Source organism: Pseudochaenichthys georgianus, chromosome 4, assembly GCF_902827115.2.
Source record: "Pseudochaenichthys georgianus chromosome 4, fPseGeo1.2, whole genome shotgun sequence".
NCBI lineage: Eukaryota > Metazoa > Chordata > Actinopteri > Perciformes > Channichthyidae > Pseudochaenichthys > Pseudochaenichthys georgianus.
In genome coordinates this window covers 7,146,818-7,173,588 of record NC_047506.1, presented here as the reverse complement: position 1 = coordinate 7,173,588, position 26,771 = coordinate 7,146,818, and the positions used below count along the sequence as shown (strand labels likewise).

Here is a 26,771-nt window from a genome sequence, read left to right as displayed (position 1 = left end):
AAAAAAGACCTTTGTGAAGAGAAAGGGGGTTATTTAAAAAGTAAACACCACTGAATCACATGGGGAAGAAAGCGGCCTCTGCACTCTCCATTCGATTAGTGATGCCACAGCAGGTGGGACGCACTTGTTGTGATACACAGAGCGGGGTGTGGTCACATGTGCAACATAAAGTTTAAGCACACAGAGAGAAGTGGAGCGGCCGCTTCCTTCCGGGTGTGATTGTGTGCGTTTGTGATTCATGTCCTGCTTTTAGAGGATGGGACACATTCTGCCATTTTCAAATGTACATCAGAAAGAATATCCCTCTGTAAAGGATTATCATGATAATCACAGTTACACATCAATCTATTATAAATAGTATCTCTCCCAAGTCATACCATTTACCGAATGGATTTATTAAATGTTTATCATGATCAATAATATTCATCTTACTGAGATCATCTTGATTTGACAAAGGCCAAAAACATTTTCGTACTGATTTGCAAAAGTGCATTTTATCCGTCTTTCATAATCATTTAAGCGCTTTATGGATACCAGATCCAGCCTCTAACTACAGACAGGGCATTATTGCAGACAAAAAGGTTCTGCAGTGGATACACACTGCATGTTTAACATTCAGCACAGCGAGCCTTCTCAGAAAGCTTTGCAACTGTTATACAGGTTTCTTTTCAAGAAAAGGAGATCACATGACCTTTCTCCCAACAAGATCTGAGACGGTAAGCAGAGAGCAGGTGAGGGGAGGTCTGTCCAGTACCCCCCCACCCCCAACCTTGGTGTGACTATATATGCAATAAGCTGCATATAAACAGGTATGTTGGTACTTTAACAGAGAAGTGTTGTTTATGTCCAGATGAGGTGGCAGCTTGAAAACCACCTCCAATATCAAATATTCTACTTTTTTTTCTCGCATTTTCATCAAATAGTTTTTCTTTTTTTGCATTTAAATAATCATTGCCACAGAGAAAAAAGAAAAAAAAAGACATCAACAGGTACAACAAAATAACAATAGTGATAACCATCAAATAAAAGCACACACATTTCAAGATGGCCTTTCGCAAAAGTGCTTTTTGTTACAATCGCAGAAGCTTAAAAAGGCAGTTGGATAGCGGTACACTGGGGGGCCTCGTGACTGTCTGTCTACATGTTGGAGGGAGAGTGAGGCTCGACAGGCAGACTGAAACAGCCAACTTAAAATGTTGACCGTGTTTTCTTGCCGTCTGCAACACACATCCTTCACACCTGCCAAAAACGCCAAAGCTGGAATCACAGTATGAAGCTATGGAATGTATCCTAAATGAGTTTAGGTGACTGGAAACTGAAACTATAGCTCACCCTCTCCCTCCTTTCTCTCCCGTAGACTCCCCTGCTGAGGACGTGTGATCTCTGATCAAAGGCCGGTCGGCAGCAAAGACGTAGACTCTGAGTCCGGAGAGAGGGGGAGCGAGGGGAGAAGAGAGAAGCAGAACATACTCTCCCCCGTGCTTTCCCAACCCCATCTCTTTTCAGAAATGTTACTGACTTATAAGAGTGAATCTCCAGTGCCTTCCTTCCCTCCAACAAACAATCCACTGGATCAATATTAGATGGAGAAATAGGCTGGTCACAGCCACTGTACAATGGGGGAGCTGTTCCTGTTCTCATCTTTCTGGGAATTATTATGGTAAATATTGGTGAACATGAAAGGCAAACAGAGAAGTAACTTGGAGGGTTGATTAGACATACCATGAACTTAGCACACATTGAAACCCAATGCATAGCAGTGTATTTTCCACCTGAGTAGTACTTACATAGAGACAAAAGAGATCAGCAGCATTCTGTGAATCTGTGGTGACCTCCTTTGGGTTACAATTCTTATCATATTGTGGCCATGCATTCCTACCAGCTAAGAGGACGATTGCTCAGCAAATAGTCCGTCACCTGGGCTTTCTAACCTCATCCCTGAAAAACAACATCCAGCTTTCCCCTACCACCCGTATTTAATCCTCCTCCCTGTATGCCAACCTTTGTATCCCCCAGAGACCGAGAGAGACTCCAAGTGCAAACTGTCCCCACCCGGCCGAGAGCAGCCAACAGACAGCAGCCTGCCTCTCTGAAGGACCCAGGGCTGTCTGTGTAAGTGCCAGAGCCTCGCTGCGCATAGTGCCGCACTGCATATGCTGCACTCAGCTCGCTGTGCATCAAGAGCCTGATGGAAAACACACAGAGAAATCAGGTGTGCAGGAAAATGACGAAGCAAAGCAAATAGTCCCCCGTCTGTCGCCACGAATCTGAATGTTAACAGTCACCCCGCCCTGCTTCGCTTGATTATTTACAGTTATCATAGTTGTTGGTCGTCTTTGTTTTATGGCCTTCTCAGATAGATTCCCCCAAACTCTTTGATAACAGCATAGGACAAACATAACAAGGTCAATTTGGAAAAACACTTGCATTAAAGTTCAGAGAGTGTGCCAGTGGAGCCTGGGTCAGAGTAACCTTAGTGAGGGGCCGAGGCTGGGGGCCCACCAGGAGGATCCATAGAGGCTGACAGAGACTGAGCTCTGAAGAGGCGGATGTTCATATTCATTTATTCAAGTAAAGCTTAAACAGATACATGATCAATTTGAGTTCCAAGCCAATCAGCATTTTGGTGTCGGAAGAAAAGTTTTTTAGTTTATGGAAACAAAGAAATGAAATTAAGTTGTGAGTTTTGTCGGTTCCAGCCCACGTAAGGCACACTGTGGCCCTTGACGTTTGCAGCGTCCACCTGGTGGGAGTTAGCCTCAGCCCCAAACTGCACAATACAACTGTCTGGAAACATGAAATGAAAAAAAAAAAAAGCTTAGTGCTGCTCAGACAAGGCCACGGAGTCTGCTTCAACGTTAGAACATTTCAATTCAATTCAATCTTTTTCCAGAAGTAAACTGAACATTTCAGCAAGGATCAAAATAACAGTGTTTAACAATAACAATATATTTCATTATCATTTCTCATCATTTGACTGAACATGAACTTGATCAAATCCCATCTCTTAAATGAACTTGATCCCATATCTGTGGAACCTGCAAACAGTACGTCTCAGCCTTCAGACCAGGACACAATTAAATATTTTAAATGGATTTCGGAGAGGCTTCGCTACTTTCTAAGTGCCTAAATGTTGTATATTTGGAATATTTCTTAACATGAACAGCAAACATTTGTTGCCGTTATCACACCATAGTGTCCATCAGCAGTTCTCTTTTCAAGAGCCTTCAGATCTAACAATAAAACTCTATAAATCCAACATTAGATAGTAGCTTAAAATGTCCAATGACTTCAACGCAAGCCATTTCTTCTCCTTTGGTATTTGTTGGACGTCTGTATATCTCTTAATATACTGTACATGATTATTTCTATGGAGGGGTTGCTTGGACTCCATGAGACCTTTGAGTATTAACCACACTGCTCTGTGCTCATGGAAACTCGCAGGCTTTCTGAGGTCTCCTGCCCTTCTCCCATACGCAGGATAAGGACATTAAACATTAGTGCAAACGTTTGCTCTCTCAGCTAAAGCACCATTTCCAGTGCTATCAGGCTTTATATCCACAACCTCACCCAAGCACCCATTTCCCCAACCCTCCTGGCACAGCAACCCAAAACCATGACCCCACACACTCACGCATACACACACACACACACACACGCGCAGCCATGTACAATTGTTAGAAAAAAAAGTAGCACAACACGTTATTTTAAGTGTAGACGGACAGAAATAAACTATACATCTTTAAACCTCTGATTCTACTGTCCACAAGGAGACAAAGAGCGAGAGGAAGCGAACAAGTCAATATCTGTATGATTCCACACACACTTCTGTATTCAAGAGGAGGGCTTCTGTGTGTGACTGAGTCAGGGAGGCTGGATACATTAGACTTATCTACAGTGGACTAAGATTGAGGGCTTTGGTTCATTAACAAAACACATAAGACTTTTTAAGTACAAAGAAACCGATGTTTAAGATTGCTAACCGGTTTCACTTTCTGCCACATCGAGACAAAGTTGGTTTAAGCGGTCCATACCAAGTATTCATACATATCACACATAGCGTGCATTGTCTGCCTATAGGAGTCAAACGGTGCACGAATGAACCCCTTAATCATAACGGAGAACCAAAATAGAAACTAAGACTCTCAAGGCCTGGCCAACCACTGACGATGACCAACAGGGGTAAACAAAGAGTTTTGCAAATCTGCACCAAGAGAGCCGTGATGTAAACAAGCAATTGTCCATTGAGATGTTTTTACAGTATGGCCGTTTTGCTTCTGTGGAACCGCGCACCTATTATCACGGCGGTTCCTCGGAGAACACGTGTAGCTGTGAGAGGAGCTGTTGAACAGATGGGGCAGATGCAACGTTTGCTTATCCAAGCTTGTCTCGAGACCCTCCTGCCTGCCAGCCAGCAGCACATGCACACAACTCAAACGCACACACACACACACACACACACACACACACACACACACACACACACACACACACACACACACACACACACACACACACACACACACACACACACACACACACACACACACACACACACACACACACACACACACACACACACACACACACACACACACACACACACACACACACACACACACACACACACACACACACACACAGTGCTCTTTCTTCTTCTCCTTCTAGCCCCTTCCTTTCCTAAGACGGAAAGACAACTTACTAGATTCCTAGTGCTATCACTTACGTGGATTAGTCTTTTCTCAAGGTCACACAACCCAACGTGTGTGAAGCAGAACTCTTTGAGAGCTCTGATCTCTGTTTTAAATTTAGTTTGGCAGCTTGTCGTCAAAACCTGATCAAAACCAGCGAAGGAGCTCAACTTCACCACGACAGACAGAAGAAAGGACTTATCTCATTTGCAACTGCTTTGTTTCAAAGTACCCGTTTTGTTGAAATAGTGCCCCCCCTCAGTAACAAAGTGCATTCATAACCGTCTTTCCAATTAAGGTACAAGGGACCGATTTCTACTGCAGAAATGACAGGGCGGTGATTAGGGGGGGGGGGCGCGGGTTCGGACAAAAATAACATTGGATTCCGAATACAAAAACACAACTTTAGATATTTTAAGACTAACAAATCCAGCTGTATGGAGTCACGTACAATATTCTGGTGTTTTCCCCTTCTCCACGGGATACCTGGACCAAGTGAGCTGAGTATCTGAGTGTGTGTGTGAACATGTGTGTGAGACAGGGAAAGTGCATTGGGGCTGGCAGCTCAGGGTGCATGTTTGAACAGGCCGTGGCTGACTCACACAGTGATGATGTGGCCACAGCGACCCCGGCTGCCACGCACACACATGTACACAAACACACAGACATACAAACACACACACACTAAACTGCCAGCACCAGGCGTCCGCCCCACAGTAACACCAGGCTCTAATATAATAATATCCCCTCCAGGCTAGTTCGGGGGCATTAGAGGACTACAGAGGGAGAGAGAGGGAGAGAAAAGGCTTGATTTGATCCCCTCCCGCCTGGAAACGTGGCTGAGCTGGGGGAGATTATTTTTTTGGAATGCAACAGACATTGTGAGATCCCCCTCCCCTTCTCTTGCTCCCCTCCCCCACCATCCAGCTGCAGCTGCGCTCCTATTTGGCCTCCCAACTTGGACAGGTATTTATTGCTCTCTTCATCATACAGGTTGCCTCACGGTTGTGTGGTCCCTCGGGCACATAGGATTGGAATAAGCATGATACATATACCTCCTCTCACACCAGCCCTCTTCCTTTAAATATACCTCTCTCTCGCTCTGTTGGATATCTTTAGTAAAGCTGTGCAAACATAGAAAAAAAGGTGCTCATCTATCTCTTCTTCGTACTCTTTGTCATTCTCTCGCTCGGGCTCCCTGCCATTCCTTTAACCTGCGCTTGGTTAAACGCTACCCGCGCCTTGTCACACAAGGACACAATACGAAAGAACTGCACATTCATCCATCCGACCTCCTCGTCCTTTGGGCAGGAACTATACAAGTGTTTTAAGTTTAGGACAAATGGGTGATTCAATGGTTTTTCTCATCAGACATTCATACAGGTTGGTTGTTTTCGTTCACCCACAAGCTTCACTCCGTGAGAAATATGACATCAAGCCTAAGAGGAAAAACCCGATTGTTAAGTACACCTCCGCATTAAGAGGGGACTAATGTCATATCACCACCTGCTGTATATACATGCATACAATTATAAAGTGTCAAGTACCCAAAGCAGTCAACAGAAAGGAACAACGACCCAAACTAAATTAAGACAAAATCAAAAGGGAAATCAGAAACGCTGAAATTGCAGGTTTGTGAGGGATAAGAGGCAACGTAGTCAATCCGACAGATACATCGACCATGGTAGAGCTTTAGAAACACAAACCCTCCACCCCTCATTTTCCCTAGTCCTGCAATTGAAGAGCCCCCGTTAAAGTGGATTTGACTCAATATGGATTTGTTTTTCAAAATAACAAAACATAGATTCTTAAAAACGCATTTTATAGAGTAAGTAACACTTCAATCAAACCCCTTGTCTGATTCTTTCTGGAACATTTAAAGAGAGAAAACTGTTGCATCAAAATTGTGGTGAGCTTTCCTTGCATATGCCATTTTGTGGCAATGTTGTTTCTATGGTAACTGTACATTTCACACCTGCAAAAGAATAGAAAAAGAGTTGTTTTCACTGGGAGGATTTGTCCTCGCTTCACCCGTACAGCAGCCAGAAGGAGCTTGATAGACACCTTGCTTAGAGCTTGAAGGCTGTGAGGACAAAACCAATACAAATTGAAATCAACTGCATAGTTGCTCAGAGTTTCTTTTGAGCTATCATACGTTTGCCTAAGCACATATGCCAATGTACAAAAACCTTAATATTAGAAAGAATGAAATGGCCCAGAAAGTGGACGTGATGGGTGCATGAATTGAAGCGTTCTTTGCTCTTTAACAGATAAACCGACTCAAGTGCTTGCAAGTCTATTCCATTTCCTAAAGTGAAAGGAGAAAGAAATATAAAGATTAGAATTTTTGTGACACCCTGATTTGGTTTATAGAGGAATAGTTAGTTGTTGTTGTTTTTTTAAAAGTTTGCCTTAGCATGTTTTTGTACTCCTCTCTGTTCACTGGCCTGTCTCACAGGCAGTGCAGAGTGACGGTGTCCAGCAGTGTCCTCGTGGCCCCTGCAGTCTCAGGGCCCGGCCTCCTCCTGCAGTTGAGGACTCTGTGCGGAGGCTTCGGCAGCCCCCTCCATCTCTGCCGCTGACGATGCCTCCGAGCTCCGCCGTCCCCTGATGGTGCACGGCCCGGGGCTCGTGTCGGACCCGGGGCTGGGCAGGCTCAGGGGGGCGTCGAGGAGCCCGGGGTCTCTCACCCGAGGCTTCCGACCTCGACGAGAAGGGATGCCGTTGCAGCCGTCCTTCTTGAGGTGGCGGTGCAGGTGATCCGAGCGGACGAAAGTCTTAAAGCAGCTGGAGCACTGATAGGGGCGCAGGCCGGTGTGCACGCGCATGTGGTTCTTCAGGTCGTAGTTGTGAGCAAAGGCGGCTCCACATTGCGTACACAGGTAAGGCTTCTCTCCTGTGTGCTTCCTCATATGAACCTTGAGCTTGTCCTGCCTGGGAAAATTATAAACAAAATCCCATCAGAATACAAATACAACTAATTACAATACAGTAGAGGATCAGCTCAAACTCAGTTACTTATCAGGACACGTCATTTCTTATCAAATACATAATTAACTCCAAAATTATTATTAATTCTAATATCCACATACTGTCGTGAACTTAATCTGCTTTGGATAGTTGTATTCCTATTAAAGAGCCATATTTTGGATGTCTTCCAGTGTGGATTATTCTGTGAGGGCAGCCAGGCGAACTGAGGAGAAGCCATAAACATTACATCTTTATCTGAGTAATTGCACACAAGAGCCAACTGTGGACTGACGAGAAAGCTCAACGTTCACTGTGTCAGTTTGCATTTTTTTTTTTTTAAGTGTCTGTTAGGATGACACCATATCAATTGACAGATAACAAAAAAAAAAGTTTTGTGAATATAAAATAAAGATTTCAGTGTAGGCTACACTAGGGCTGCTCAATTCATCGTATTTTAATCGCAATTACGATTTTGGCTTGCAACGATTATGAAAACAACATAATCGAAATAAAACGACTTTTTAAATTATTATTTATTTAAAAAGAAAACATTTTTTTATTTTTTTTTATTGGTTTTTCAATTGAATTACACTTAAAGTTCAGGGTAATCAACTGTTAAAAACATACTACACCTTTTTCTTTTTCAATAAATTCATGTTTTCAAAGTAAATGGATAATCGTTTTTAATAATCGTGATATCCATTATTGACCCAAATAATCGAGATTATGATTTTTGCCATAATCGAGCAGCCCTAGCCTGCAGAAGAACAATTCCAAGATCATTTGGAAAACTTGTCGTTTATCTTGGAGGAGTGCTGAAATATAGATGAGTCTGTGAAATATCATCAATTTCTCAGCCTAGTTCTTTCCCCACAAGCTTTCATTTGATTGCATTTTGTATTAGAGCAGTTGTCAGTCCAACACTTACTTTACACGTCCATCACTAGTCAAAACAAAGCACTTGACTTTGTAACTGTAACTTGATATCATTACACCCTGGAACATGTTTTACTTTGTGATGGTACACTGCTGCCCGCTATTATCAGGCTGCCTTGGCCTTGATGTGACTCTTGTCCCACCCTCCCCCCTTTAGCCTTTACTATCTCTCCAACTCCCAAGCTCTTTAATCGTTTAACCCTTCTGCACTGAGGGCAGAGGGCTCCTAAACAAACAAGCGTAGTTAAGACAACTCTACTGACACACACACACACACACACACACACACACACACACACACACACACACACACACATCACACACACACACACACACACACACACACACACACACACACACACACACACACACACACACACACACACACACACACACACACACACACACACACACACACACACACACACACACACACACACACACACACACACACACACACACACACACACACACACACACACACACACACACACACACACACACATCACTTTAGGGGACATTACATTGACTTACATGCATTTCCTGAAGACTTATCCTAACCTTAACCTTAACCAACACATGCCTAACCCTAACCCTTACCCTTAACCTTACCCTTACCCTAACCAAGTCTTCACCCTAAAATTAATGACTTCCCTCATGGGGACCTCCAATTTGTCCCCATAAGGGAGGCGAGTCCCCACACGTGACTGTGTAAACAGATTTAGGTCCCCACAAGTATAGTAATGCTAGGCCGGCCACACACACACACACACACACACACACACACACACACACACACACACACACACACACACACACACACACACACACACACACACACACACACACACACACACACACACACACACACACACACACACACACACACACACACACACACACACACACACACACACACACACACACACACACACACACACACACACACACACACACACACACACACACACACACACACACACACACACACACACACACACACACACACACACACACACACACACACACACACACACACACACACACACACACGTAAGTGGATTAGCTGTCATTCAAGCACACAAACAAACCCACTGCGACTCTTGCGGGTCTATACAAATGGTGCCCCAAATCTAAAAAAGAAAAAAGCAATATGGACAGGAGGAACACACACATGGATACACACAGGCCAAAGCCTTGGGGAAAAAGCGGCACGCTGACAGAGGTGAATTATTTAAAGGACAGGAGTGATTTATTACCGTGCGAGGCACACTCTTAACCCTGATCAAACAGGATTAAGATTACAATACCCCGTCCCACTGCAGGTCGAATTTAGCTAGAAGGCAAATTCAGATTGGTCTTCCCTACCTGCCATGCCAGCAGAGGTTCTGGGTATTTCTAGCCAACTGCATCTATTTCAAGCACAAGACCACTGATTAATTAATTAAAGGACTGATTTCAAGGAAAAGGTCGGACTTCTGAATACAGGGAAACCAAGTGCACTGAATTCCCCTGCTGTAGACTGGCCCCATCTTTCTGTGCGGCACATGGCAGATTTTATTAGAGGGGTAAAAGAGAGAGGAGGGGTGTGGTGTATCTACTCTGCCATGGGCGATAATCAACATAACCAACGATCAAAAGTTCAAATTATTGCATTGGAACACCAAGAGCACCATCCAGGGCCTGTAACCCCCCCTCTGTGTCAGAACACAGCACTTTATAGCAGCCCTTCACCAGATAACACTGCCATGGCTCACCCTTCTTTTATAGGACCCCTACGTTTAACGTTCCAGGACTTTGCCGTGAACGCTGTCACAATAAAACAGACTTGTATAACCATATGACCCTCTCTCAGAGCTGGAATATTCTACGTGTCATTCTGCATTTGGCTACAATGCGAGATTGCACAAACCTGTTTAAGGACACTCAGTCAGTCCATGGACCAAGGTAAACACTGCCTCCTCTCCTTAAGGCAAAGCTAAGTTGGTTAGCACTAATACCCCTGTCCTGGTGGTGTTTCCCACTGCTGGGCGATTTGTCTACAGTGCCAAGTCCCAGACTTTTAGTACATGTGACACGGGGGTAGTCGCTTCATTAATTGGGCTTACCTGGTAAAGCGCACTTTGCAGATGGCGCATTCATAAGGTTTCTCTCCCGTGTGCGTTCGGATGTGGCGGGGTAGCTTGCCTGCTCCTTGAATGACCTTGGAGCATATGGGACATTTCTGGAAGGCCTTAGAGCGCATCTTCCTCTCACCTGCTCCTCCTCCTCCTCCTCCTGCGCCCCCGCTGTCTCTCTCTCCCACCCCCCTCTCTCCTCCTCCTGCTCTGTCTTGGCCTGTTCTGCCCCGTGATAACCAGAGCGGCGGCACTCCCTGTGATACAGCAGCAGAAACCGGATCCTCGTGCTGCGTGCTGTTAAAATAATTCAAGTAAAATTCCATGTCTGGGTCGTCCCCATCTCCCTGTTCCTCCCCCGTAGTTGCGCGATCCTTCTGCCTCTCGATGGAGTCCATCATCTGCTGCAGTAGGGCACTTGCAGACCCCCTGTCCCTCGCCAACGCCTCCCTGCTCTCATCCTCCATCTCTGGCTCCTGCCCCAGCCTAGACTCAGGGGGGAGGTGAACGTGGCCGTTTTGGGATGGAGGGTAGTAAGCTGACCCCAGGCCTGCTCCGTTCCCCTGCACCGCCTCCCCGTCCTCATCTTCCTCATCTTCCTCGTCGTCGTCTTCTTCGTCTTGCTCCTGTGTGGGGGCCTGGGCCAAGGCGAGGGCCAGGGGGGAGTAGTACTTGCCGGGGCCAGCAGGAGCCCCGTTGCTGGGGGTCCCTCCGTTACCGTGGTTAAAGTGCAGATGTGTGGGCAGGTCCCTGAGCTCTGGCGTGCTGCAGCTGCTGCTCCAGTGGGCCCCTCTCAGGTAAAACTCCAGGAACTCCTGGGCCCGAACCCGGTTCCCCTGCTCCCTGCCTCCTCTGCCCTTCCCCTCCTCCTCTTCATCTCTTCGCTCACTGCCCGCCTAGTCAAATATGACAGGGAACATAGAGAGTGAGTACAGGTCAAATATAAAGTCAGAAAAGTTCAAAGAAAAAAAAGAAAGGGGGATACAAAAGTACAATACTTATTTAGAAAATAAATAACTACAAAATAAAAACAAGGGCACACTGCTGCTGCTTAAGGGTGGTGAATGTTTGTAGACCAACTGAATGACGAGCTATAGAGCTTCTGGTCGCTAAGGTGAAGGCTGACAACAAAAACCCTAAATCTACAACAGTCAATCTCATAAAAGGCAGATTCCTATCCGTGTATAGTGGATGCACAATCAGTGGTTTCTTGAGCCATGAGCACATGCATGTGCATTTCACAGCTCCACTTGATAATGTCGAAGTGTAGCTGCGATATGCTGTGTCTGTAGTTGGCACAATAGCACGCTCTCCTTCCATTCACACTATTGTTTTAGAATGAGAAAGTGCTGATCCCAAAGGCTGTGGGCGTGTGTTTGGCATGGTGGGAGAGACTGATAAAGGCCAAGATGTAAGCTTGACTATGCTGACTATTTAATGAAGGTGGTGGTAGGATGACCAGACACCTCCTTCCCTAAGTGGCTGAAGCAAGAGAACTTAATGTTGAATGACAACACATCTGTGCTTTAAATTCATTTCAACCAAAAGCTTAACTTTGACTTTAACACATGTCACTTATATGTGTTCTAAAAGGTCTTGTACCGGCGGGGAGAGCACTTTGGAGTCCAGCAGGTGTGTACAGACGTCCTGGACCGGTGGGATTTCCAGGAGGCGTGCAGCAGCAAGGATGTCAGCAACACTGCTGTGACTGACTGTCAATGTTGCTGTGTAGGCAAAGTCCAGCAGCGCCCCCAGAGCCTCCGCCACCACAAAGTCGATGTTGTAGACGTTCTGTTGGTCAGCGGTGGCTCCTGAAGTGAAGAGCTTGTGGAAGTAGGAGCTGCAGGACGCCAGGACGGAGCGGTGAGCCGGGAACTCCAGTTCCTGGGAAACCAGGAGCACATCGCACAGCAGGCCGCTAAGCCGCTGCTTGTTCAGGCTGCCCAGGATGTCTGCGCTGTGCTCTGGGAAAGGGATCCCCACGGGGCCTTCCTCTGCCTCTCCTGCACCTCCTCTCCCTCCTCCACCAGCGCTGCTTGCTGTCCCTCTGAGCCGCCGTCCACCCCTCCCACCGGCTCCTGACGACATCTTCCACCAGCCTGCCGCCGAGCCGCCTAGCACAGCCCCCACCCGTGTATCCGTCCTGCCGTCTGTCCGTCTGCCTGTCTGCGGAGAGAAGAGTTGGATAGAGGGAGGGGATGGAGGGAGGAAGACACAGAGGAAATAATAAATCAGTTTATGACATTCTTCATAAAGAAAGAGAGAGAAGTATTGATTCATTGATTAACCACAGTCAGAAACACACACAGGAATGCTCCAGAACCAGTGCGCACAACACTTTGATAGAGGAAAGATTTGACTTCAATGTGACGTTTATACAGAGAACACTGACCCAATTGAGTCCATCTGTTTTACTGTTCAAATTTAGTTGTCCAAAATAAAAAAATCATAAAAAGGTGTTTAGGACAATATAAATATTTGTTCATTTAAACTATGAAACAAGCAATTCATAACAGTATGCATACCTCACTGATCATCGTAAAAAACACTTCATTCCTACTCTACAGTATAACAACAAAAAGTATTTACACAATCAACAACTCTGACTGCTCTCTGGAGCAACAGTTCCTTTGAAAACAAGCAGTCTCATTATGATTAGTATGAACTAATCAGAGCAGGATTACCCTGGGTGTAATACCCCCACCTCATAAGTAATATTCTATAGATCTAAAAAGGGGCCTGTCCCTTAACATACACAAAGATGAGGAACCTAATGAGGTGACGATACAAAAGGAGTCCTACAGTAAGAAACAACAGTACATAAAGGTAGTAGTATACATTGTCTTGCACAGTCCATAACGTACAGACAAAATGCACATAGACAGACTTTGAAGAAGCTTAGCTAAATCAACAAAGTCGGGTCATATGTTGGTGTGTGCCAATTAGTATTGTTACAAGCTCTAAAACAGGTTTGGTAATGAGCATGTGGATGGATGTCATGTCAAAAGAAAATGCCACAACTGAAAAAAAGGAAGAGACCAAAAAAACATTAAAAATGTCTTTAAAATCAAGGCAACAACTGGCAAACACAAAATACTGCAATAGATGACACCCTGCTATAACCTGAAAGTGTAGCATACCAGTATACATATAGGTGGTTGATGGATAATTAGTCTGCAACCTAATATGACCCATTTACATTTTGTAGAGGGCTTAACTTTTCTCTATCCTATATGGCAGGGGTGTCAAACTCAATTTCATCGCGGGCCACATCAGCATTATGGTTGCACTCAAAGGGCCGGTTGTAACTTTAAGACTATATAAAAATACATATATAAATATATCATATATATAAAATAATGTATTATATTACATCATTGCCTCTGCATTGGATTATCATCGGATAGGGTAATAACTTCATAATTAACTACGTCTGAAAGCAGAAGTCTAGGGCAAATAATTGCAAGTCTTTTCAGTGCGTATGTCCCAAAATGATTTAAAAAGAAAATCCAAATTCTGGAGAAAAAAGAAATAGAAGTGACATTTTGAAATACAAATCTAATTCTGAGAAAAAGGAATTCTATGAAAAAATGCATATTTTGAAGAAAAAAAGGCAAATTCTGAGAAAAAAAGTCATATTTGAGATGCATTGTGGGACATGTAGTTTATGGGCAACGTGCTTCTGTAGCATGTAACCGTGTAATAAACATATTATATTCTTTGCAAGCTCTTCACATAAAATGAAGTCGCGGGCCGAATGTGGCCCCCGGGCCTTGAGTTTGACACCCCTGCTATATGGCATGCTAATGACATTCATCCAAGTAAACTGTGTACTGACTTTGTTACTAAACAAATGTAAATGATTTCCCCAAACATGTTATGTTTATTCATAAGTATCTTGCCAATAGAGAAACTTCTTCACCGATTTTCGCATCGACACGTTGACAATTAAGCTTTCAAAAAGTATTTTTTCCCGACCTGAAACTGAACTTCACAGTGAGAGGTTGCCAGATATGATGAACACTGTAATTCATATTTTTTGGAAGGAAGATCTCACGCAATATAGTAGCAAAAAACTGTAATTTCAAATATTGCACTCACTTGACTCAAGAGTTTGGAGCAAGTGTCCCAAATAACTGGATCGAAGCCAAACAGCAACACCACAGTGCCACACATTACAAATGCTTGGAACTGGGTTTAAAGCAAATGTAATGCTACAACAGGTACACATGGTACAATATGTAAAAAAATTGTTTCTAGTGGCACTGAATAAATAGTAGCTTACAATAACTTTGAATACATCCGAACAGGAATGTTGCTTGCTAAAGAAACCTGTGGTTGTTTTGTCACTCAATAAGGAACTAACACTCAGTTAGGAGGAACTAACTGATTGATCCGTAAGTATTTAGGGTTGCAGTCATGACAAGATCTTGAATTATCTAAAAGATAATGACAGGTGTTTCCATGCTCCCTTTTCTATATGCTTTAGCACAGGGTAGAAACATTAGACCATCCTATACCAAAAAAAAAGAAAGGAAATGTCTTCCCGAAATTCCTTGCAGCAGCAAACTCTAAAGCGATGCACAATTTGGATCGCTGCTTTTGCTGTTTTACTGAACACTATGTATACATTTGAACAAAAATCCTTTCTTGGAATTGTGATTCTGTTTTGGACTTAACTTGTACTACACTGAGTTTATCACGGTACTCATTTCCTATGCATTATATATAGTCCTCACATTTTGATAAATTCCCCCTTCATGTCTTTCCTTGACATTATCACGTCTCCATCAAGATAAACATATCTATGACTAGACCACAGCCTAGTGGGACGGATGAATGACTAGGTGGATATGTTTATGTACTATGTATATGTGTGTCTCCTTGTTTACACCCTTAATCTACGAGTGTGTGTGCAAGAAACCAAGTAAGAGGTTATGGAGGACGGTGGGGATCAGAGTGCATGCTGGGAGATGAACTGTGCAGCGTGTTCATTCTGTGTCAGTTGAGAGCTGGGGAGGTTAGTGAGGGAGGTGGAGGAAAAGAGAGGAGGGAGGGGGGGGGGCTGCCAAAGCATGCCCTGTGGAAAAACTCCACAAGAGGAGGAAGAGGACACGCAGCAAGCTGGGAGGCAACCGTATTAAATAGGGAGGTTGTCAATCCGGTCTGAGCTGGTTACCCCACCCTGTACCTTGTGCCAAGTTTCAGGAAAGGCTGTCCCCTTGCTCACGTGTGGGGGGAGATTAAAATGATCGACTGAGGCCTGCGCAGTGGGAGGGGGGTTTCAGCCAAACAAGCCATCCTTGATTTCTCTATTAACACAGTCACACATGCAAATACTGGAACATCAGGGAGACATCAATAACGCACAAAACACACACGCACATACACGGACATCCACCCCAGCTAACCCCACCTCTCCATCTGCCAGGGAGACCCAGCAAGGGGTGAGACCGCTCTGTAAAAGCAAACCATTCAAATGACATTCCTTCAGATCAGCCCTCCTCGTATGATTGTACGTTACACCCCACTCCCAAACCTGCCTAACCTGGATGACTCTCCCCTCTCCCATACTTGTTCACCTGTGTTCACCTGTTCTTTCCTCCCCTACGTTTTGTTCGATTCCTCCACACCTTGAGATTTGGATATGTCAGCTATGTCTGCCTACGAGTGAGAGTTACGGGAAGCCAGAGGCGGAAGATGTTTGTTCAAACTTATTATGATCCTCTAAATAGGTCAACGATTTAATTTCAGCAAACACAAGGATACAAATAAAGTTATATTTCAAATATTGAACATTGCTTGTTTGATTAGTGTTGAATTGTTACTGTATATCTGCCTTAACTAAAAATACGTTTTTGATACGCAGTTCACCACCAGGCATCTGCAAACACTGCCGATGTCTTCCCCAAAGCGCAGATGAAAACGGAATGTCAGACATGGCATGAGCACATTTTATTATCCAAGCGCTCATCTGAATATACAGAGAGGAGGGAGGCGAGGGCGAAGACAAAGAGAGATGGCACAGGAGGGAGAGAGGAAGAGAGAGCCGAGTGAGATGGAGCTGGAAGAAGGAGCAAGACAAAGGGCAATCGCAAGGCTACTGGTCACGTCCTTCAGAGGAAATAGATCTCTGTGAGCCCATCCAGACCCGAGCTACCGCTTTCCTCCAACACACACAGCACCTGAACTAGACGCGGCTTTGCTGCAAGCGTGTGTAGCGAGTTATCCCCGTACATATAGCACACACACACACACACACACACACACACACACACACACACACACACACACACACACACACACACACACACACACACACACACACACACACACACACACACACACACACACACACACACACACACACACACACACACACACACACACACACACACACACCACACACACACACACACACACACACACACACACACACACACACACACACACACACACACACACACACACACACACACACACACACACACACACACACACACACACACACACACACACACACACACACACACACACACACACACACACACACACACACACACACACACACACTCACTTCAGGGGACATTACATTGACTTACATGCATTTCCTGGGGACTTATCCTAACCTTAACCATAACCAACATATGCCTAACCCTAACCCTTACCAAGTCTTCAGCCTAAAATTAATGACTCCCCTCATGGGGACCTTCATTGTGTCCCCATGAGGGAGGTGAGTCCCCACACGTGACTGTGCAAACAGATTTAGGTCCCCACAAGTATAGTAATGCTAGGCCACACACACACACACACACACACACACACACACACACACACACACACACACACACACACACACACACACACACACACACACACACACACACACACACACACACACACACACACACACACACACACACACACACACACACACACACACACACACACACACACACACACACACACACACACACACACACACACACACACACACACACACACACACACACACACGGACTGCTCTGCATGCAGGAGCTACCTGTCCCCGAATAACCCCGCAAAGAGAACTAAGAAAGAGGAAACAGAGGAACAAACCTGATCCTGACACCTCCTCATGGCTTGAAACATTCCTTATCATTAATTCATGCCTGTGGGTGACGAGGCCCGCAACCCAGCACAAAGCAGCACCGCAGCTATCCGTGTACCTGGTGTTCCACTTCCAGGGAGAGGGCTTCTCTCAATGCCCAGTCAGAGAGCACCCAGGCCTGCTTTGCAAGTCAAACAACTGCCTTAACAGAGGATCAACCCATCCCATCGCTGCCTCTCCAACTCCATGTCATCCGTAATGCCCCTATACCCCTTCTCGTGTATCTACACAAAGCAAGGACAGATATCAAAATTACACTTCAGGAACTAAACTACCCACGCCGGTCTCCTGTAAAGCAGTTTCCTTTTAGCTGTTGCTTCAAATGACTGTGCCGTGTGTGTTCTTACTAGCCATGCCAAGGCAGTCACGCCAACTTTGCTTGTCATTCCCTGACAAACTCGTGTTTTTTAATCACGTCCAATATGTATGCTCTAAGGATTGCAGAATCTCTACTCTCAAAGTATCTCAGTCTTTGGCTGACACATACCAGTCATTCCTGAATACAAAGGAACAAACTGTTAACCCTGTGCAACCTCAGATGTTTCAAAGATAAACAACAAAGTAAAAACCTAAGCCTGATGGCCTTTTAAAAGGTTTTATCGACCTCATGAAAAGCAGAGAGCACACATAGTTACAACCAGACTACTAACCAATACACAATTATTTCAATTGGTACTGAACTTAATGTTTGAGAACATATTGGGACAACTTGAGTATATGTTTAAGCAAATGTTCTCCTTTTATTCAGATCTTTCAGTTTCAAAAACTCTGGCATGCAAACAGGGATTGGCTGATAAAAAAGAATTTCAAAACTACTGAGCAATCAAACTTCAGGCAAGAGCAATCAGAGCAAACATAACTGAATCATTGATCCCATAAATGTTAATGGGGTACAGGTTGTACCATCTTTAGCACTTAAAAACGGAGCAGTCGTTCACCTCGGGAAGTTACTAGCTTTTACAAGAGAATCTTTTTTAGGCTACTCCACATGTGACTCAGCTGAGGACTTCATGCATGCAAGTGTAAGTATTAAGAGCAGCAAGTGCAAAATACATAACTAAAAACATCTGAACAATCTGGATATTAAACAAGTTGAAGAATTTAGTCGGCCCTTTGACTATCCCTCTATGAACGTTTCTTTATCGTTTGACTTTCTTGCCATGTCCTCATTTGACCAACTTTCTCAGCTCTATGGCAACAAACCTGCCTAGCCCGTCCTGCTGCAAGGGATTCACTTCAGTCAGATCAAGTGGGTTCAAGGTCGGACCAAGATAATACAAGATAATCGGAGTGGGGAGGGGGTGGCAGTTACTTGGAAGAGTGGATTTTGAGCAAGTGCCACAGCCAAGCGACTCACTGCTGCCGGTAGTGAAAGGAAACCTGATTGGTCCTTTTGGGAGTGATGCAGGAAGAGGGCAAGTGACTGATAAAACTGCATAGGCTGGTCTCGGCCTGACAGCCTTTACTAGAAACTAACAAGGAAGCAAAGCTAATACAGAGACACAAAGCAAGTGAAAAGGTAGTGGGCGAGGCAGGGCGTTAAACTCTAAAGCTTAATCATAACTCCTGAGCGTATGGTGGCCTAGGAATCCGGCTCAGATGTCAATGATAAACCCAGAGAGATCTAATTAAGTTACCTGGTGTAACCTGCTTCAATAAGAGCGGAGGTAACCACCCACAAGTCGGGCAAAGTTTAATGTGAGGAAGCAAGCAGGGGTTTTACGATGTTATAAAGGTCTTTGTTTGCCATGCCAGATAGCAAGGGACCTTGAAAAGTGAAAAGTGTATGTGCTGAAAATGACTTGTGCAAACTTTCATGCTGTCGCAAATGTGTCTATTTTTGTATTTTCTTTATTGTTTGTATCAGTTAGATCAACTGTATAGCCACAGGCTAGAACATAAAAGACTGTTGATTAAGTACAACAGTGTGAATTTATACATTAGACTAAACATTTCAAAATAGTATTTGACACAATAGAGAAATTAGATGATGATTAAACTCTTTTAATTTAGATATGTAGTTTGTATAGTGTTGAATTTCAGTATACTGTAAATATTTAATATTTTCTTCTCCATATGACAAACAATATTAGAAACATAATATTCCTATATGATATTATTATTATTAATGTAATGCAGTTCAATGCCACTCCACTAAAATGTACGGCATAAATTAAAAGTATTATCAGCAAAAATAAATCATTTAAACTTTTTGGGGGGTTTACTGCATTCAAAGAAATACAACTGTGTTTCGACATAACCAAGTCATTCAATCAAACATTGCATCACTTTTGCTTTTGATAAGTAAAGATTATTATATCAATACAAATAAAACTATACTCCTTTAACTACACTTTTTAGTTTAATGCCAGTAAAATATTGTCTTTCGGACGATGTTTCATTCGTTATGATTCCTATAACGCATGTCTGGGGACGGGAGGCTTTCACAAGCTGCAGTGAAGAAAACCACATGCATGAGTCTGAGTTCCTTTTAGCTTGTGTAACATGCTCTGACACTGCCATGCTGCCAACCAGGAAGTGGAACAAAATCTAACACATGGCTTCAGACGGCGTTAACACAGAACTCCAGCGGACCCAACATGCCCAGGATGCACCACTTTGTGCACGTGCAGCCCAACTGGGAAAGGAGGACTTCCTGTGAGTCTGTGACAGGCGTGTAACAGAACCCGCTCTGTTATCAGATGACCAGCTCTCTGCTTGCTCGCTCTCTCTGTCCCTACTGTCTGACCCCCTCTCTCTCTCTTCCTCTCATCTGTCGCTCTCATCTCATCATTGCTCCATCTCTGCACTGAACAGTACCCACCACATCGCCCACTTCCCCTTTCCTTTGCTGAGAAGGCAAAACATCTTAGACCCACCCTCCTGTGCCTCGCTCACGGCCCATCCAATGCAACCCACCCATCTATTCTCCTGTTTCATCCCAAACGATTCACATGCAGACAGAGTCCAATTGGTCCCATATCGGCTTCCTGATCAGCTATCCTTTCGGCTTGATTAAAACAGGATCTGGTACATCTGCACTACAGTGTTTAATGTCAATATAACAATCAATTACACTTACTACACATACTCGTGTTTTGACAGTATACTCAAAATGAAAAAACCTCCAATGAACATATCAATAAAAGAAATGATCTAATTCTAAATGTGTAAAAATGTAAGTCTAGCTTCATCCCCACCCTGAACAACATGCCTCTTCCTCTTCCACTAATTTGATCAGGTTGTGTTGGCCTCTCCATAATAAATGTCCCAGAAGAGAACAGAAGAAGCCCCTTTACTCCCCCCTAGACTTCGGCACAACAACAGGAAAACAACAGAGAGGGGTCTGTCTGTCTGCCTTGCCGGGCTGGAAGCTGTGGTATACTGAGCAGCTGACCAGGGGAACTAAACATTAGGGGGAAGTGAAGCTGCATTCACCAAGGGAGAGGCAGATGAACGTTTTCAAACTGTTTTAACTTCAATGAGTATTGATAGAACAGCAGCCAACATATGATGTTGTTTGGAATGAAGTTCAAAACAACTCAAGTTTTAATTCCATCATATGGGCCACAATACATCATTTTACCACATGAATAACTTTGAACAAATGTCATTACCGTTACATGTATTGCATTGTATACAGCCAACATTTCACTCAAGCCCCAAACTGCCACGGCGACATCACGCAACCTGTCTTCTCAGTCTGTCTGAACCTGCTCGTTTCAGGCCATAGTGGTGTAGGCACAAACATACAGGAATATCAAACTGTATTCAGCCTCACCGCCAAATTGATGGGTGGTGTCTTGGACCTGCCCACAGCCACTGAAGTCCCCTGCAATTCCCCCGGAGTCTATTGTTGGTAACACAGACGCATGCGTGCAATGCATGCACATTAGCACACACAAAAACATATGGCGTCCTAGTTTAACCTCTTGTGGGAATTTACTTGAATGAACTATAGTTTTCTTCCATAGTAGTACCTAGGAAGTGGTTTAGAGAGTAGCATCAGGAAAACATTTACTGTAATTAATATAATCTGAAACATTGAAATGAATAAAAAATGCCATCAACCTTGCCTGCTGCCTGCTTCTTAGAAGCATTCCAAACACTTTCCCAGCACTTGGGCGTCTTCATGTACCGTGCTCTTCTTGTCCCCTCTCCGCGCCTACATGTTTAAAAAACGGGTTCAACAAGTATGCAAAGCCAAGAAAGATGCATCTGGTTATTGAGCAAAGACAGTCAGGGTTACTGTGAAGTCTTTAAACCACGAGCCACAAGATAGCAGGACACGACAGGCGTGTTGGCAAGGAGGGGGGTGACTGTGAAAAAAGATGTCATGAGATTGACCATGGTGAAAGTGGCAGGGAAAATTGAAATCAATCATCAAGTTGTCCAGCATAGATCCCAAAGTTACTTAAGCTTAAGTTTTGAATTATAATGCTGCATAGATTTGGCATGAGTGAGTTTAGTGAAAGTGAAATTCAGTTGTCGCAAGATGTGGTGCATGTTCTTCCCTTTAATAAGAAGAGGTGTCACTTACTGTGGTTTCTCAAACAACTATTACTCAACACCAACCTGTACTATGTCAGTAATAAACATGGTCGCTCTGCCACATTAGCAAACATCTGATGCAGTGTTTTGGGGTGAAATGACTCTACCACCACAAAAACAGCCGTACAGGATGCGTAACTGTCAATGAGCATCTTTTTAAAGATAGAAGCACTAGTGCCATTTAATCACAACAGTAGATAAAAACATTTAAGAATATTCTGCCATAACAGGATGGAAACAACACGTATAGGCACAATGAATACCCCTAGTTAGGAAGTTATTCTGATGTGGATGAAAACTTTATGACAACAACTCTATGAGCAGTATTCTGTGTCGCACCTTACACTCAGCACTGACCTATTTGCCGATCCCTCCTTTATCTGCAAGTGGGTCAAGAACTCTGAACTCTATCAAGCCCCATCTCTCTCACTCTCTTTCACATACAACACGCTATGGTATTTATTTCCTCTGCTCACTTCTCTTCTCCTCTCAGTCACAGTCTAAAGACACACAGTGTGTGTGTGTGTGTGTGTGTGTGTGTGTGTGTGTGTGTGTGTGTGTGTGTGTGTGTGTGTGTGTGTGTGTGTGTGTGTGTGTGTGTGTGTGTGTGTGTGTGTGTGTGTGTGTGTGTGTGTGTGTGTGTGTGTGTGTGTGTGTGTCTTTGGAGTGCTTACCAAATAGGAATAAAATGTTTCCTAGGCCCTATCTGCCTCCCCTGCCTGCTGGCCAGCACTGCTGCCTCCGTCTCTGGGCAGGGCTGGAGCTTTACCAGACAGGAAACTTGCAAGTGGCCCTAGTCGTACAGGCAAGCCCTTGCCTGATCCTACACTAACAGACACCTAACCCCCCCCCCCCCCCCCCCCCCGCGCCGAAAGCACCACCACCACTTCAGCCCCCTCCCTTCATTTTCAGCCCACAACTCGGCTCTGCTGCATCCCTTGCTCTCATTGGCTTGACAGCTGCTCACTCACCACACCTCCTTGTCGGGATAGGCTGGCAGCTGTTCTCTTTCCTGGATGGCCATGGGCAAGGCACTCTGGGATATAGAGTTCTGAAATCTCATTCGACCTGCTTTACAGCCCCTGCTGTGGACTACGAGTCCCAGCACTCTCTGCCCCCACCACCCCCACTATCTCCAAACCTGCTCTAACGTAAGCACTCAGGGCTGAATTATACACTACAGTATGTTGCTAGCAGGCTGCCAGGTATTAAAGTACAGACCAGCTATCAAACGGGGCCGAGCTTCGTATGAAAAAAAATAAAATTCAACTGTCAGAGCAGCAACACCAGAGGTGGATTCCTTTATTGACTCACACTCTAGTGACATTTCAAAACTGCTGACCTCAATTATGACTTATTCCTATTACAAACAGCCTAATGCCACTACAACATGCCCTGCGCACACAGCACACAACTTGTCCAGCACTGAGCATTTCAATCGCCACTGTCCCGAAAAGTTGTTATTATGGCTTATACCTTGTCCAATACAATTATTTTTTGTTTCTCCTAACCCTCGTCCAGTACCCCCCACCTTCTCTCTCTCTCTCTCTCTCTCTCTCTCTCAAGCCCCCATCCCCCCTTCCCCCTCCTCCTCCTCTAAGTGCTTCCACCTGCCTGAAAAGTTAATGCCTTGAACACATCCTATAAACTTTATCTGTAGATTCCCCAGAGGTAAAGAGAAATATACAGAGGAAGTACTTTAGCAGGATTTAAAAAAAGAGGAACCTTGACTAGGGACTACTGCTGCGACCCACCTCTCCTCTCCGGCCAACCCCCCCACCCTGCTCTCCTTTCTGTCCCCCTCCCTCATTCCTCCCTCTCTCCTCTCCTCCTCTGCCCTGCTCCCCCCTGGCCGCCAGGCCCGGGGCAGACAGCACAGGGATGGCAGGGTGTCTTTAGCTCACCTGCGATGGCCGTGGTGAAGCTTGTTGTGGGTTAGCTCAGCCCTCTCCTCTCCTCCTCTCCCTCTCACTGTTGTGCAGCTTAAAGCCCCGTATGCGCTAACCAAGCAGCAGCAGATCAACTCAATTCCCTTCCTGGTTTCTGGAGGGCAAAGAGGTCCCTCCCTTTCTCTCTCTCTCTCTCTCTCACTCACTCTCACTCCCTCTCTCTTAAAGAAACAGCATTCCCCCTCCGTCTCCTCTCCCTCCTCCCTATGTAAAGCAAAAGTAAAGTGGAAATGTATTTGCGCTCAAAAGTGGACAGTTGTACAAGTCATAAACTCAACCAGAGATGACACAAATGTTTAACCCATGCCTTCCCTCTCTGTGGTTTTACAGTGAATGTAAGCCACTGTGTGCATCTTTGGACACTCACATTTTTGTTTAACAGTTGTAGCTTGTGTCAATTATTCTCAACCGTTTCATCTCTCACTGCTCCTTTCCTTTTCAATGCGAGTAGAGTCGCACCCACCCATCTTATTGCCTGAGGTCATGGTGTCCCACCCCAAAAGCAAGCCATGGCACATTCCAGCACATACAGTAGGGGCTGCCAGCACCCCCTTCATGTACTTTCTGGCTCAGCCTGGTCTCTGTACACAATACCTGCCAAGCTTGAACAGGTGAGGCATGATAGAAGACATTAGTTAGTCGGAAAATGACATATTCACTATGGGAAATCGTTCCCATGGAAAAATGTACAGTAACTGCACTTGATGTTGCGCCACTTTCAACCACCCACCCCCACGCCCCCTCAGCAAACGCAAGCCAGCCATTGTACCATGGAGTGGGATTGAGCACAAGATGTATTCAATTGATTATGTTGCACATGAAACCATCCCAACACACCACTGAAAACCATTTAATGCACACAATTACTATATTATTACATGTCACTTTTTAGACGCTTTTATCCAAAGCGACTTACATACTCAATACTGTGGACACTCACCACAGGAGCAATTTGGGGTGAAGTGTCTTGCCCAGGGACACAACGACATGCTGACTGCAGTGGGGTTTGAACCTGTGACCCCCTGCTCCGAACATCTACGGACAACCCACTGTGCCACACACCTCCCTATATAAAATGTACTTTTTTACAATGAACTATTTCTATTTGGCTTCAGTCTCAGAGGGGACATGTCCCAAAGTGCAGCATAACCTGGGTGACAGGGGCTTTTGGAAGGGTGAGGTAGTGACACACCCTCTGCCTAGAGGGCACTATAGTCACTGTCTCTGCTTAAGCACAGGGAGTCACAGCTTTCAAACGTCAGAGCCGCACATAAATTGCTGTATTTGGACGTTTGGTGCCATCACTTGCTATAATTTGCAAAGCTAAGTGAAGAGGATGGAATTGGATAAGTTACATCCTAAGTCACATAAAGACAGCAGGACATACACTTCGACATAAAAACACAATATTTACAAAAGTTGCCCTCTATTCAGTGTTGGCCTAACTACCAATACTCAAAATTAGTTTAGCCTTTTGGAGTCTAAAATGATGCCAGACATTTGTATCTTTCAGTCAAATACAAACGGCTCCCGTTTAAATCCAGACACCCCACGTCAAATTTGTGTTTGACCTTACTGTCTGAATGATGGTTTTGAATACAACTAGCTAAAAGAAGGAAGCCGTTGACAAGAATCCCCATATTCAGATCACTGTTTATCTGATGACTGAAACAGTTATTAGTCAGTGGTGGAAAGTAACGAAGTACATTTATTGAATTACAATTTTGATGGGTTTGTACTTTACTTGAGTATTTTCAATCTTCAATTACAAGACAATAACGAGAGCAATTGTTGTTAACCACATTTAGCTGATAACTTTATTTTCTAGTATCTTTGCATGTTCAGATTGAAAATACAAAATATAGCCTTACAGTACAAGTAGCTATAAGCTAACGTAAACTTAACTTTTCCATGCAGCCATTCTATGATAAACTGAGTTGGCGCCAAAGAAAAATGTAAAATATATAGGCTACATGTAATGGAAACAGAAACATTAAAAGCATTAGTTACCTTAAGAAAGTCAGAAATGGTCGTCCTCCGTCCTTCAGACTTTACTCAAAGCTAGCTAACTGGTACTAGCAGTAAACTTAGCTAACGGGTGTTATGGTTACCTGGCTGCACTTTGCATGCTGATACCTCGAACCGATTCGATGTTTAGCCAATCAGAAACGAGATCAGATTTGAGATGAATACAATCAAAGTAAATTAATCTGAATATACAAATGTAACAATTAAGCAATTAATATATTATCTATAATAACATTTGCTGTTAAATCCTTCTTCTGACTCAAGAGCAAAGCTGTAGTAGAGAAACGTTTTTATATTAATGCATCGGAATGTATTAAATTACTCAAAAAGTGCTGAAAAAAACACAACCCCTTTTGTGGATACAGTCCTGACAACCATC

The 26,771-nt window shown here is 44.3% G+C and overlaps 1 protein-coding gene across 5 annotated transcripts; it reads right to left on the bottom strand.

Moving 5' to 3' along the window:
* Window positions 1–5,643: 5,643 nt before the first annotated feature.
* On the bottom strand, window positions 5,644–26,417 carry zbtb7a (zinc finger and BTB domain containing 7a). 5 transcript variants are annotated; one of them, XM_034081586.2, is made up of 6 exons: window positions 24,320–24,443; window positions 21,936–22,029; window positions 21,646–21,714; window positions 12,317–12,880; window positions 10,706–11,610; window positions 5,644–7,625 (listed from the first exon to the last, which is right to left on the bottom strand). In XM_034081586.2, the coding sequence occupies exons 2-6, from the start codon at window positions 21,996–21,998 to the stop codon at window positions 7,199–7,201; spliced, it is 2,028 nt and encodes a 675-aa protein (XP_033937477.1). In that variant the 5' UTR covers window positions 21,999–22,029; window positions 24,320–24,443; the 3' UTR covers window positions 5,644–7,198. The 5 variants fall into 5 exon arrangements, with proteins under 5 accessions (XP_033937477.1, XP_033937478.1, XP_071058939.1 ...); XM_034081587.2 differs by lacking the exon at window positions 21,646–21,714; XM_071202838.1 differs by lacking the exons at window positions 21,646–21,714; window positions 21,936–22,029; window positions 24,320–24,443 and adding an exon at window positions 26,375–26,417.
* Between the last annotated feature and the right edge of the window lie 354 nt (window positions 26,418–26,771).